The sequence below is a fragment of the Mastigoproctus giganteus genome, chromosome 7, assembly GCF_048544385.1.
Source record: "Mastigoproctus giganteus isolate SK-2022 chromosome 7, ASM4854438v1, whole genome shotgun sequence".
In the NCBI taxonomy this organism is placed as follows: domain Eukaryota; kingdom Metazoa; phylum Arthropoda; class Arachnida; order Uropygi; family Thelyphonidae; genus Mastigoproctus; species Mastigoproctus giganteus.
In genome coordinates, this window is record NC_143581.1 from 155,563,169 (window position 1) to 155,578,686 (window position 15,518).

General features: G+C 33.6%; 1 protein-coding gene across 1 annotated transcript in view; it reads right to left on the reverse strand.

Annotated features, from left to right (window-relative positions):
• LOC150083272 (sodium channel protein para-like) overlaps positions 1–15,518 on the reverse strand; it is a 1,345,866-nt gene that overhangs the window by 830,845 nt on the left and 499,503 nt on the right. The window contains exon 12 of the mRNA XM_090377950.1: positions 3,777–4,148. Coding sequence (XP_090234076.1) covers positions 3,777–4,148 — 372 coding nt within the window. The remainder of the gene's footprint in view (positions 1–3,776; positions 4,149–15,518) is intronic.

Sequence of the window (15,518 nt, forward strand, 5' to 3'; positions counted from 1 at the left end):
GAAATCTACTCACTGTCGACTGATTACAAGACACTCTATAACCAATATGACAGGAAGAACATCCTTCCTCACGTAAAGCAACAATAGCACTCTTTCTTCATGGTGTCAACTGCATGTAAGTCGCCATCCTGACACAAGAAGGAATGACTGCAACTCTTGCAGAGCATGCTTATATAGCTGAAAGTAACAGCTGATGAAATATTATGTCATCACCTGCATGTAAAACTTATCTGATGCAATCTATAAGAAATGTTGCCATTTACAGGGTTGTTAAAATTAAAGTATCCCAATGTAGAGGGCTCTGGAGCAAGTTCTAAGGCTAGTACTGAAGAGAAATATGGACAACAGGTACAATAAAGAATGCACTTGCCATTTATTGGAAAAAAAAAAAAAAAGTAGTTACAAAATCTGTCACTGTATGGCACCATGTCACTGTATGCTGCATAACTATCTTAGTTACGATTATGAAAATAACTTATGTTATTTGCATAATCGTAAGTTATTGCCATAGCACCACTACTCAACTCTACTGTACTGTACTGTACAAAAGCAAAGCAGTCTCTTCCAAATCATACAGTAGATATTTGTCTGCAGTACAGCAGCAATGCCAACAACATTGCAGGAAAAGGCTCTATTAGTGAAGCTGTACTATCAGAACAGCTACAATGCAGCTGTGGCTATCAGAGAATTATGGCATCAGAAGGCGTGGACCTATGACTGTTTGTGCTGTCTGCAAAATGACTGCAAAATTTGAAGCGACAGGACATCTTGGTGTTAAACTAGGTAGAGGTCGAAAACGAATGGCCTCCTCTCATGTTGAAGATGTGGCTATGGCTGTTGTGGATTTATCAAGTCAATCTCCATTTGGTAGGGCAAGTGTGCCAGCTGTTTCTCGTGAAGTGGACAGGCTGTATTCCGCTGTAAGGCTAGTAATGCATCAGGTGTTGCGGTACTATCCTTACAAGATGCACAGGCTACAGAAGCTAAAGCATGGTGATGCAGATATTCGTTTCACATACACATTTCAGTTTCTGGCGTGAGTGACAATGGATATCACTTGGCCATGGAACATCCTTTGGAGTAATGAAGCCCACTTCTGCTTAAACAGACAAGTGAATACACACAACTGTTGCATTTGGGCAACAGAAAACCCTCGAGTTATCCAAGAGGTCCCGCTGCATTCTCCAAAAGTGACAGTGTGGTGTGAATTTATGGCCACATTCATGATTGGGCCATATTTTTTTGAACAGGTAACACCGACTGGACCCCGCACCTGTTCCATCACTGGACAGCAATATTATGAAATGTTGGCAAATTTCGCAATACCAGAGCTGCAACAACATGGGTGCCTTCAGGATACCATATTCATGCAAGATGATCCCACATCCACCGTTGTGTCCAAAGATTGCTAAGGCAACACTTTACAGATGAAGGGGTCATCAGTCATTGTTTCCAGACATCTTGGCCACCCCGATCACCAGACCTCAACCCCATGCGACTTCTGGTTGTGGGGTTTTTTGAAGAACCAGGTGTATCAGGAAGGATGTCAAACTCTGGCAGATCTGATGGATAGCATTAGACGGCTATTCTGTCAACTGGCTATTCCAGTTGACATGTTATGTTCTGCTGTAGAAAATGCTGTTCTTCAAATGGAAACTGTTGTTGACCAAAATGGAGAACACATTGAACAATTGTAGTGCTGTTCAAGTGATTTCTATTGCCACAGCGCCATATAGTGACAAATTTTGTAACTAAATTTTTTTTCCAATAAATGGCGAGCGTATTCTTTATTGTACCTGTTGTCCAAATTTCTCTTCAGTACGAGCCTTAGAACTCACTCCAGAGCCCTCTACACAGGGATACTTTAATTTTAAAAACCCTGTACTTACATTATTCAGACGACAATTAAAATTTTAAGGGGTGATGCACTTTCTTTGAACACCACTGTATATATGCATATGCACCCAGTTTTCACCATGTCCATATCAGATCACAGTGGGCAAATATCCATGAAATTTTATATTTTGTCTTTTTAAAAATATTTGTCACACCATTCGAAACTTCAGTGTAATTGGATGAATAGAAATCCAGCAATTATTATTTATTTTTCTTCCCATATAATTAGCATGTAAAAAAAAATTCATAGATTAAATGCAACTTTAATGCAGTATTGTTAACTTTAGACAGTTCGTATATGCTTCACATGTATCACTAGGTAAGACTCATGAATGTAGTGTCACTTTGAGGAGATTTAGAGAAAGAGAAGAAGAGGAAAAAATAGGTGGGAGAAGAGTAATAAATATTATATGGTTGTAATTAAATTGAATGTTTAGTTTGCAGAATGTAAAACTATAGTTTTACTAAGTGTTCTATAAAGTTGTAATCTTAGTAATTAACTGATAAGAAGATAACTATATTTACTTTTCATTTCTATTAATCACAGAAAAATAAAAAAAATTCAGTTGATTTAATAAAAAATCAAATGCACCTGAAATGTAAAGCACTGTGTATATTAGCTACGTTGATATGATACATATGAATTGAAAGAAGCAGAAGATCAAAATGTTCTCTGGCGCAAGAAGGTGAGGGTGTCATTTAATAATGTGTCATGAATGCTTCATGACACATTATTAAATGACAAAAAAAAAGCATAATAATCAGAACCACTTTAAAAAATTATGCATTATCGCCGGGAATAATATAATTCATTAAAAAAAATTCAGAATTGAAAAGAATGAGAGACTTGAAACAATGGTTGGCTTTAGATTCTAAATTATTACAAAATTCCAATATTTAGCAGTAAACTACAGAATGTGAAAATGAATGAAGTATAGAATGTGAAAGTCTATGCTTCTTAACAGATAAATATTATCTTAAGCTGTTGAATGAAAGAGTAGTAAAAGTGAATAAAGAAGAACATGATTTAGTGATGAATATGAATGTCATAATATAATTTTTATGTATCACTTTAATCCTTATTAAAATTTTGAGCAGAAAATAAAAGTACTAAGAATAAATTAGGAAATTAAAGGAGATGGCAAGCGGAACCATGAATCGACTTTAAAAAAAAGGCCCCCTTTTTTTTTTTTTGGCACAATCTATTAGTATGTAAGTCTAAGAGAAGCAGAAATAATGATTAAAATGAAAAATATATTTATAAGTTGAACCAATGGCAATTTGCCTGTATCAGCTATGTATGCAAAAAAAAAAAGAAAATAATTATACATATATAAACTTTATTTGTTAGCTAAAATCTATTAAAATGATTCAAATACCATACATGAATAATTATAAAGATAACATTAAACAATACAGACTAAATATAGAGTAACATTATAAGAAAAAGGAAACATCAAGCAGGAAATGGCATGCTACATCTATTAATCAGGCAGAAAATAGCAGGGGATATGAATGAATGGCCCAACATCCAAGAATTTTTCTGCAATAATTACAATGCATTTGATGGGCAATACAACAAAAAAGCAGAACAAATAATTAATATTAACTGGAATGGTTCACTCTAAACAAAACATTTTTTTTTATAAACCTTAACATTTCAAATACATCATTTCAATGAACAAGTTCAAAAAAGTTTTTGGAAATTTAACATAATACCTAAAAAGGAATAATAATACTAACTATTACCATCACTATTACTATTTATAACAGAAATAAATTACCTCTACCCTCATTAGCTCTTTAATTTTTAAATTATGTTTTATAAGAGATGACGAAAAACAAGACAGTCTGTGACAAAATGCAAAAGAAGTATTAACCTCACTATAAAGGCCCTGTAGGTTTCTTGAACGTGATCGTAGCTGGTCTTCTTTTGTTAGCCCTCTCCCAAACACATCACCATGTGAGGTATATGATATTCTGGATAAATGTGATGTATAACTTGAATGCCTAGAGTTAAGGTTTGTATAGTACACAGGAATCACAATAGCTCCATCCTCTTCAGACATAGGGGTGACTGCTTTACTATCATCTGCATATGGTAGATGTTCCTGTGCATCCATATAGGTCTGGAGCACCAGTGGTTTCCTATCACCACCATAGCGACGTCCATTTCGCCAACTGACACTGTACTGGCTGCTCCGGCTAGCCCTTCGAAGATTAAAAGGCGAGCCAGGTAGGCTTAGACTTGCCTGCAAAGTGAGAAGGCAGATATTTTCTAAGGATAACATTTAGTAAAACTAAAACTTAGTCGTGTTTTCAGTTTACCAAATACATTAGTTATTAAACTTTTCAAGCTCTAGTTTTTGCCTGTTATGAAAAGGTGAATAAACTGGTAAAAGAATTTTGAATTAAAATTATAAAGGAAATATAAGCAAATTTAAAAAGCCATATTTGAGGAGTTTTTTTTATTTTGAAAGTACTGTCAGTCGTTTTCAGTACTACATGACCATCACTCAAATTTGTAACACAGTAACCGGCCATGGCTATAACAAGGAAATTTTACTCCTTTACAAAGTCTGTTTATCTTTGGAATTTAATATGCATACCTGTGCTTAAGAAGATAAACTAACTGAAATTCATTTCAATCAATAATTACCATTAATCTCTATAGAGATTAATGATAAAATTCTGATGTTTTCTCCAATACCCACTTCGTTAAAAAAGGCAGAATTAAAGATCGGTTATTAAAATTCCCCTTGTGTACTTTGAAATGATAACTGAAGTTGCTATGCTCAATTAATCATGATTTTGAAAGTTCAAGATCCTTAGAAATGAAAGGATGCAGCACAAGTCAGGATTCTGACAGATGTAGTCTGTTATGCAAACAACAGAATAGAGTGCATGAAATCAATGGGCAGCAGTTCTGATTAAAAATAATGAGCAACTTAAAATGCAAATTGTGTTTTTGTTTATGTTTGAGTAAGAATTATGAACATCATATTATGGGAAAAAAGTACATTGATTTTGTGCCCTAATGTCATTATAACCAATAGCCAACAGTATCAATCCATCAACAAAAGTTTGCAGTTTCAAGTCTTGCCATAGATGAATCTGAGCCACAAAAAATGAACTCTAGATAATTTTTTAATGAAATTGATTTATTTTTTAGGGGTAAACCCAGTGTTATGTATTATATAAGAACAAAATGATTAAATAGTCAACATTGTATCATCTGACCAAAATAAATACTAAAACAAAACTCAAATTTATATGGAGATCATATTGATTATGATTGTGACAAATCTTTTAGGAAAAAATCAATATAGTTTTATATAACAAAAGGTGTTTACAGCATTTGTACTAATGAATATATAACTTTAGCTTTGACAAATAAAAAAAAAAAAAAGAGTAATTTTATCTTTATTTTTCACAAAATGAATTCTCTATACATGAATTCTGCACTCAATGGGGAAAACTGAATCCCATGCTAGAATTTCATATTATATTTTATACATTATAGACCAGAATATTTTTTAAAAATATGTTATGTATGTGAGAGAGAGAGAGAGAGAGAGAGAGAGAGAGAGAGAGAGAGAGAGAGAGAGAGAGAGATACAGTTTATGGTTTTATTGACACATCAGCAACAGTTTGCCAAGATAAGGTTATGAAATGTTACAAATTATTATTGGTACCCTAACTTTTGAAACAGGTCACCTTGTCAACAGTTGTCTAAAAAGGCAGAACATGAATTAAAAATAAATGTTGTATTTTATACATATGTACACAAGTTGATAAACTGTAAGAATTTAAAAACAGCTGACATAGTGTTATTGACAGATAAGATCTGACTGTGAGTGTATAAAGTTCATACAGTTTATCAACTTGTGTACATATGTATAAAATACAACATTTCAAGACTGGCCAACTATTTTTGGTGAGGAAATCCCACTTTGTTTTTTGGATTGCAAACAAGATAATGATGCCCTTAGCCACAAACTAGAAAAGATCTATCTACAGCTACAGTGAGGATTCCGGGCTAATGTAGTTCTATGAGAAACAATTTTGAGGGCCTTTGTTCTATTGCTTAATGAAAAATGTGGATATATTCTCCCATCCTTTTTCACCAAATTATCATCCATTGTAGGCCATTTATTTGCAAGATACACACAATTAGAGTATGTAGAAATATCTCTGACAATTGTACTTATATTTTGTTTATGTGCAGTTGCCAAGCTGTCCTGAACAGTTGTAGGATAATTTTTGGAATCAAAGTAAGGGCCGACCCTTTCTGAAAGAAGTGGACAACCACAAGAATCAAATATGGCTTTGTCAAAATACACAAAATTAGTTACATAATGAAGTCTTAATAACTAAAATGATTAGCAAAGTATGTAATACATAACGGTTTCATGAGCTTACTTCAGATGGCAGCATCTTACTTCACTGGGAATCCTCTGCAGCCACAGTTTAGGGCTATCCCCACATATGCCACTTATAATTCAATGGATAGCACAGATAAATCACAATTTTTTTTTTATTTTTTATCACCATGATTCATAGAGACACCCACACCCACACATATCTTCAGGGAAAGAATTGTGATGCGGAACTGCTGTTTCACTCTGCATACACATATCCAGTGTTTATGCATCACAGTACAACTCCTCCCAAGAGATTTGCTCATCAACTGTGCAAAAAAATGTGCAAGTATTGGGTATAGTCTGCATTATGTTAAAAACCTCCTCATAGAAAGTCCCATAATAACAAAAAGCATAAAAAGTGAGTTAAAGAAGTAATTACTGTATTCAACAAAATATCTGATTACTACCTATTTATTTAAATATGAAGCAGCTCTAAAAAAACTACTCTTCACAATTTCACATAAATAAGATAATATATGAGATATGTTATGAAAAGTAATTAAATACGCAAAAGCTGTTTATTTTCTGCATTCAAGAAAATAAATATATGGAGGAAAACGTTATGCTAACATTATTAAACTAATTAACAACAATCAAGAAGACTTCTAAAAATGACTATAATTCAATAATAAAACTGGGCCATTTCATTCCATATCCACCCAAGATGGATGCTTAAAAGCAAGTAAAAGAAATTTTTAGCTATATCAAAATTTTTAAACATAAACATATTAAAAAAAATCTTTATTTATCCAAATACAATACACAATATATTCATAACTGTAATGTAGAAATGTCTACTTTATAAAACATAAGAACCAATCGAGAAATAACATTTGCTACTAAAATTCTAAACAGTTTTTGTTTAAAGAAAAGTTATATGCATTATAAGCTGAAAATTTAATCTAAAAAAAAAAGCACACTAAACTATACAAAGGAAGAAGCAAAAATGAACACAAAAAAAAAAAAAAAAAAAAAAAAAAACAGCGAGTAAATGAAGGTGAAGTTGAATTGGTACATGAAGAGAATAGAAGAGAATGCAGTGGAATAATATGATGAACTCCTCTGTAAATCATGAAAAAATTAAACATAGTGATGAACAAAGAATTTAAAAACAACAAAAAATGTAAACATTATTTATTTTAAAAAAGGGTTTAGTTGAAAATACTCTAAAATTCATCATATAATACTTTGTGATTATTTTTGTATCATTTATTCTGATTTATATTGTACTTTCAAAAATACAAAGTAAGATGAGCCAAGAAAATAAGATATGAATTTATATAGAACAATAAAAACCAACAGAAGAGTTTGACTAATTCTTCAACTAGGCCTTGGGAATTTGGAAAATAATCACTTGTAATAACTGCAGTAATATACACAAACCTGATAAATGACAGAATAATTTAATACAACATAAATAATAAATACATGACAAAACTTATACAGAAATATATATTTAAAATAATATAAAATAAAATACAATGTATATAAAATGATAAAGTCATAAATTACAGAATTAAAAATGATAAAATAAAATTCTAAAACAATCTTTCACAGGTAAATCACCTTTTTTGTCAGAGAGATCATGGAGAATAACTCCCATTATACTTCACTGTTGTGTTATTTAAGTATGTGCATTTAAGCAATTTTCCTGCTGACAAAGAAGGTGGTTGCCTTTGAATTCTTTGGTGTGTGTTAGCTATTGCTTTCACTTCATAATTTTATAAATTTATCATTCTATCATCAGTGTACCATATTTTATTTTACATTATTTTAAATATATATATTTTTGTATATTTAAAATGCTTGATGAATCCAAAATTTTTCATAAAGGAGGTTTCAAAAGGTTGCATTAAAAATTCTGGTATGCATTCTAGGGTTCAAAATAAGAAAAAAAAAAAAAAAAAAAACCAATTTTAAATGGTTATGGAAATATGGCTGTTTGAATTTTAAAAACTGTCTATGGAGTTTTGAATGGTAATAAATAAAAATAAGCAAACATCTACCTAATAAAATCTTTATTCCTATTAGATATGTCTGCTTATTCCTATTTATTGTCATAATTTTATTATTTTTATCATTACTTGCAACCAAAACTCCAAACTAGTCTTCTGAGCTAATTATGCCTGTTTTAATTTTTAAAATTGAAACAGGCAGTAGATCTGTAACCATTCAGAATTAAACAAATGTTTATGATTTTTCCCCCCTTTTATTTTGTGTTTTGGACATGTCCCAGAATTTTTTGCACTTACTTTTGAAATATTCTGTATTATAAAATCCGTGCTCATATCCGTAGTAGACTGAATCAAATTAAATGTCCCTAATCATGACTCTAAACATCACCACCTTGTGGGTTAGTTCCATTAAGAGATAGTTACAATTTAAACCACTGTAACAACATGATAATTACTTTTATAAATTACCTTTAAACAGCATCACATTCAGGAATCTATACTAGTGCCCTGATTGGTCGCTTATCTTTTATCTCTTAATAAATTAAATACAATTCAAATTCCTTTGAAGTAAATTTAACTTAATTCAAAATGTTATTTCAAAATGTTATTATTATAAACTAAAAAAGGAAACCTCATTACCTTTATGTAGGAACAGAATTCTCTCAACACTCACGTTGGAAGGATTATGTGATTATATAATTATACGATAAATGTCCCATATTTAATATTAAATAAAATCAATTACGAAAACTACATTAAAATTATATAAATAAATACTTATTAAAAGATTGTCATGCATTCACTTCTCATCCCCAACATAACACATTAGGAAAAGTCAGAAGTCGACAACCATCAACACCCCCAAAAACAATACTGCATGATAACATGAGAACTGAAAACAACTGTCAGATTTATCCTTAAAAAACATAGGTTAAAATATCTAAAATCATAAAATTGTCTAAACTTCTTATAAGGGACCAAACTTATTCGGATACATTCTGTGCTTAAAAGAAGTAAAGTGTTTTTTGCCAAAAACACTACTTCTTTACTTTACTTTTTTTTTTTTTTTTTTTTTTTTTAGTTGTTGGCGAATCGGCTTCTGTGACTATAATGCACTTCCAAAAGTTTTTGCACTACTCTGATCCAAGCCCGAGGTAGAATTTGAACCCACAACCTTTGGGTTGCCAGGCAGGTACTTTACCTACCCTGTTAGCCTGGTTGGCACTAGATGATATCTGAGTTTCTTTGAGAATGGAAGTAAACCTTGTACTTCTACTGAAATTTTCCAAAACATACACAGACAAACACACATGCAAATTCTAAATTACTGCTTTAGAAAGCTCCTCATCTCCTATTTAACATATTTGATCATGGCCACACTGCTCTAAAAATAATATTAATTTCTCTAAATATCTGAATTGCTTCATTCTTTTTTGCTTGATTTATTGTGTCATGGGATTATAATTCCAAAAACAATAGCGAAATTTATTTCAAGGCAACATTAACAAGCTAAGCTCCTGAGGCAAACTTCCATATATTTTATAATACCTACTCCTAATAATAAATAATACGTATTAGCTTCCTACAAAGGTCAGTCAAATTTTTTTGGTTGTTCTGAATTTTCATAGAATCAACTCAGACCATGAAGCTTCAGCTAATCCTGTTTATAAACTGTTCATATTCACTGTTTGGTTTGTCTGTCTTGAGAGACAAGAAAACCAAACCCATCCTTGAGATTAACTCAGCCATGGTGTGTGAAAATAGCTCATAAAATTTGTCCCATTAATGAGATTCAAACCTAGCCTTGTGCATATGGTGCAGCAAAACATTGGTTATAGCACTGTGCTAGTCACAGGTGCATAAAGCTTTTTGTAGATTAACTAAGCAAAATACTACTGTTCAACTCTTCATAGCATACATGCTTCAACTTACAATTGTAAGTGACAATAAAGTGTATACCATAGTTGACCAAATATAAGATGCCCTCAAAATAATTCACATCCCCAAAATTATATAACCTTGAAACAAAAAAAAATATATTTTATGCACTTCCATTTTTGGAAAAAAATATGCACACATAACACTAATTCCACTTTCACTACAATATAGCTAATTATGAAACCTATAAATGAAGAACACTCATACATAGAATAACTTTAAGGATAAACTTCTTTGGAAGTGAGGAACTAAGAATGCCATGCGTTAACAATGCACTGACTAGGAATGCTAAGATATGAATCTCTTGCAACACTGTACACCAATATTGTTGCATTAAAGCACAACACTAATATTTGAAATTCTACACAAAAATGATTAGAACATGTCAGAGTAAACAAATTTCACATTGCTCTATGCTATATTAACATATGTTACTTAAAATATATTAATTTAAAATTTTGGGGGTATGTAATCTTAAAAATTTAGGAATAATGCATTTTCATTAAGATTCCAATGTATATAACAGTGATGTGAATTCGATTCACATTGAAATATCATTTACTTGAAGCAAAAATGTCATCTATTGGTCATAACAATAAATTATGTACCTATGCCAGACTGAGACAATCCAGAGCCGATTTTTTAATACATTTTTTTTTTTGAAACCCTGGCTTATAAGTGGATCTTAGCATCAATTTTTGAAAAGCATGGCTTATATCTGGACAAATATGGTATGTCAATACAAATTAATTATGACTATTTATGAGGAAAACCAGGAGTATCTGACAGAAAATATTCATAATTTTCATTGAAAAAAACTACTTGAATTTTTACAATTTTAACTAGCTCAAAAGCTCATTAAAATAATCTGAAAATAAACTTTGCATCTGACTTTGTGAGTCATGTCAAGTAACAATTAATTGATACTCTACTCTTAATTTGATATTCCTACGTATGCACATATATATATATATATATATATATATATATATATATACAGGATGCTTCAAAAATGATGGCCAATAATATAAAGGTGAAAAGTACAAACTAAAATAAGCAAAAGTCCCAGTGAACATTGGGTGGCAAATGAACTGCTTTCGAGATAATGCACATTTTCTGTTAAGATCCACCACTGACTATGGGAGCAATCTGGGAGGGCAGTCTGTATTGTTGAGACCTTGTTGTTGTTTTGGTTTTTAGGAGCATTAGCAACTAAGGCCATATTGCTCCGGGGATATACGGTGGTCATTCCCTGACCTTTCTGCATCCTCTGTATTTGGTGGTCACAGGCTCGAACCCCGGTCTAATCAAGAAGCGTGTGCTACGCACTGCTGCTCCTCCCCACTTGGTTACGGAGGCACCCTGAGACCTTGTACATGCTAGATATGGTAGAGGTACAGTAATTGCTTTTTTTTTTTTTTTTTTTTTGTTAGTTGTTGGCGCATCAGCTTCTGTGGCCATAATGCACCTCCCAAGGTTTTTGCATTTTACTGTGATCTAAGCCCGAGGTGGGATTTGAACTCGTGACCTTTGGGTTGCCAAGCAGGCACTTTACCCACCTGGCTAACCCGGTCAGCATAGTAATTGCTGATGTAAAATTTGCCACACACTGCTATGACTTAGTACATGCTCTTGCAGAGCAACCCTTATTGTTGAAATTCCTGGATTTTGTTCTATTCTTTGTAATACCCTTTCCTCAACATCAGGTGTTATGCTTCTGGGCCTAGCTGTTCGTACTCCATGAATGAAACATCCATGTTCTCTAAGGTGCTGATGTACCCTGATGAATGTACATCTATTATTATTATTAGCCATATGGTGCAAGGAAGCCTGAAGCATATGCTGCATCAGCCAAAAAAAAAAAAAAAAAAAAAAAAAAATTCTGAATTATCCTGAGAGAGAGAGAAAACAAGAGTCAGAAGTACAAGGAAATCACCAAGAATAGAAGAATGATGATATCCAGCTCAGGATCCTAGGTGTGCCAAGTCCATACTCACCAGATGTGAGCCCTGTTGAGCTGCCATCAGCAGGGAAATGCTTCTTGGTACAAATGTGAAGCCTCAAGTGCCTTGCCATTGGCTTTACCATACATGAAGTGCATGTCTGCATACTCTTCATTGCTGTAACCTCTTTCCATGTTGACTATCCTTTGACAAGTACTAGTATGCCTGCTCCGTCTCAGAGCATTGAGAGAGGGGGAAACAGAGAATGAGAATAACCTAAGCAAACAAATCAGTGGTGGATCTCAACTAGAAATATGCAATATCTCGAAAACAATTCACTTAAGGACCCATTTTTACTAGGCTTTTTTTGCATATTGTAAGTCTGTACAGTTCACATTTAAATTATTGACGATCACTTTTGAAACACCCTGTATAATAAATGTTTGAAGGATAAAGTATTTCCAAGTTTTTGGAAAGAATCATATGTAAAGATTCTACTCAAGAATCCTGAAAAAGGGAGAGTCTATACAGTTCACCTTTAAATTATTGACCATCACTTTTGAAACACCCTGTGTGTGTGTGCGCATGTGCAGGCACACACACACACACACACACACACACACACACACACACACACACACACACACACACACACACACACACACACACACACACACACACACACACACCTATTTTCTTATTTATAGCTTTGAAAAATATGCTTTTCTTGATATAAAAAAAACTTAATACTACCATTACTGATGTTCTGTTTATAGTATATTCATCAGTTATTCTAATCAGGTATTTTATGTTTCTTTTTGTTTTAATCTTGAATTTCTGTTTCTGACATTCCATTCATTTTTTAAAGGAGTGTACTATCAGAGAAAATGATATTCAAGATCTTAAGTTAAATTTAAATTAAATTTATTTGAAATAATATTAAAAAGCTTATACTATAATTTTATAATGATATGTGATGAACTATAACATATTTTCAATAGAGGGTAACATGGACACTCGAGGAATGAAAAACTACTTATTCAATCAGAGTTAAAGATGAATAAACAAGCACGTGAAACACTGAATTCACTTTGGTTAAGTAGCTAAATTGTTTGCTGTTTTGTTATTTGGTTTTGTGAAGACTACAAGGAATCAGTGAACTGTCTGTAAAATTGTATATATTCTCTGATTGGTTTATCATGTTTTGCTAGATGAAAAGCACAATTTTTTTCTTTGCGGAGGGCAAAAAGGTGGAAGAACTTGAAGTCAGTGTGTATTACAATCTATAAGTCCTTTTTTTTTGTTTTTGTTTTTTTCTGTTGAAAATATTTTTGTGAAATAGTTTAAAAATTCTACCAAAATTATGAAAGAAATAAAGGAATTTAAATTTTGAAATATAGGAGTGATATTTGACTCCTATATAGGAGTGATATTTGACTCCTATATAGGAGTGATATGGTCCTTGAGGTTGTCATCGACATTCTCTCAGATATGCCAGACAAGCTGTTCTTGCTACCTGGGAGTCTAAAACGCTGATGGAACTGATATTCGGGTGACACTTAAGTCAAGGGGACCCAATTTCGGTGAAGTCCGGACGGTCTATGACAGCCAAATCCTCTGCTTGCACCTTCACAATGGTGGGACTGTTAGTAATCCTGGGTCTAACCTCCATGCACAAGTACATGGTGGGTGACCACCCAGGTGTGAACCAACGTAAGCAGGGGTCGAGGTGTGGCGCCCACACCACATGGAGGAATGCCGCCCCTCTATGTTACCAGGCAGTACTAGGTGGTAGATGACTCTCATCAACCGTTGAAATACCACCACTTTGCTTATTGGAGGCTTGAAGTGGTGGAACCCATGTTTAGTCTCTAGAGCTAAGTTCCGGCCAACCCTTCCCTATCTCTTCCATCATGCAGTATGATTGATGACTTTTGAGGTTATGATGAACGTCGTGGCGAGATCCAATATTTCTTACATTTCGAGGGTACAGCTCTAAAACGGTTTTCGCAGGCCGGCCGCTAGTTAGTACACCGGACCGGACCTATTGGTAACTCTCTAGGAGGCTTCCGGATCAGCTAGTGTATAATCTTGCTACCTCTACTCTGCCAGATAGGGACTGGAGGGAGTCCGAGTAGTGTGTATGCGGGGAGCATTGTCGAGGCCACGTTATGTCAAGGATCTGGGTATATTCTTACCACATGTACGCCATATCCAAAAATTTCATTACTTCATACAGCATGTCCCACCCACTTTTTCTTACTATTGAATACACCATGAATTGTCAAAATAATAGAGCAAGCTTATCTGCGAAAAGATCTAAACCTCCCAAGGACTTCCTAATTCATTTCACAAATATACGTGGTCTTAATTCCAATCTCAACGATGTCCATTTCCACTTGCAGTCTTCCAAACCCCATGTACTTTTTCTGACTGAATCTCAGTTATCAGTTGATTCAACTACTTCTCATCTCAGATGTCCAAATTATTTGCTGTATGATTCCTTTCGCCTCAAAGGTGGTACTTGTGCATATGTCCGTTCTGATATTCCCTGTCAGAGACTTGGCAATTTGGAATCTCCTCTCTTTGATCTTCTCTGGCTTAAAATCTCTCTACCTCATTGTGTCAAATTCATCTGTTGTCTCTACCGTTCTCCCAACTCCACTAATCACTTGGAGCTCTTTGACTTCCTCTCTTTGCAACTTGACTTTCTCCGGTCTAACTTTCCTAACAGTGAGGTAATTTTCCTTGGTGATTTTAACGTTCACAACTCCAGCTGGCTTCCATTTTCTAGTCACACCGACCCAGCAGGTCGAGATGCTGAGGCTTTTGCAATTACTAATGACCTAGCACAGATTGTTCATTTACCTACAAGAATACTGGACAATCCTAATCATACAGCCAATACGCTTGATCTTTTTCTCACGAACAACCCTTCTAAGTACAAGGTCGAAGTGAGAGGTCCTTTAGGCACTTCAGATCACAACTTGGTGATTGTCTCTTCTCCAATGGAACCTTTATCTCATGGCTATTCCCAACCTCGTATTGTTTGGAATTACAAGAATGCAAAATGTGATGACCTGCGAGACTTCTTTTCTTCTTTTCCTGGGTCTGATTACTGTTTCAAAACTTCTGATGTCAACGTTTGCTCAGATCGTGTCAGTGAAATTATTCTTGCAGGAATGGAATCCTTTATCCCACACTCCACTTTAAAATCTCGTCCTTTATCTAAACCTTGGTTTTCCAATAAATGTGCTAAGGCTGTCCAAGAGAAGAATGTTGCATATCGTAATTGGCTTGTTTCTAATTCTTCGGTTTCATTTTCTGCCTACACCAAAGCTCGCAACAATTGTAAAGCAGTT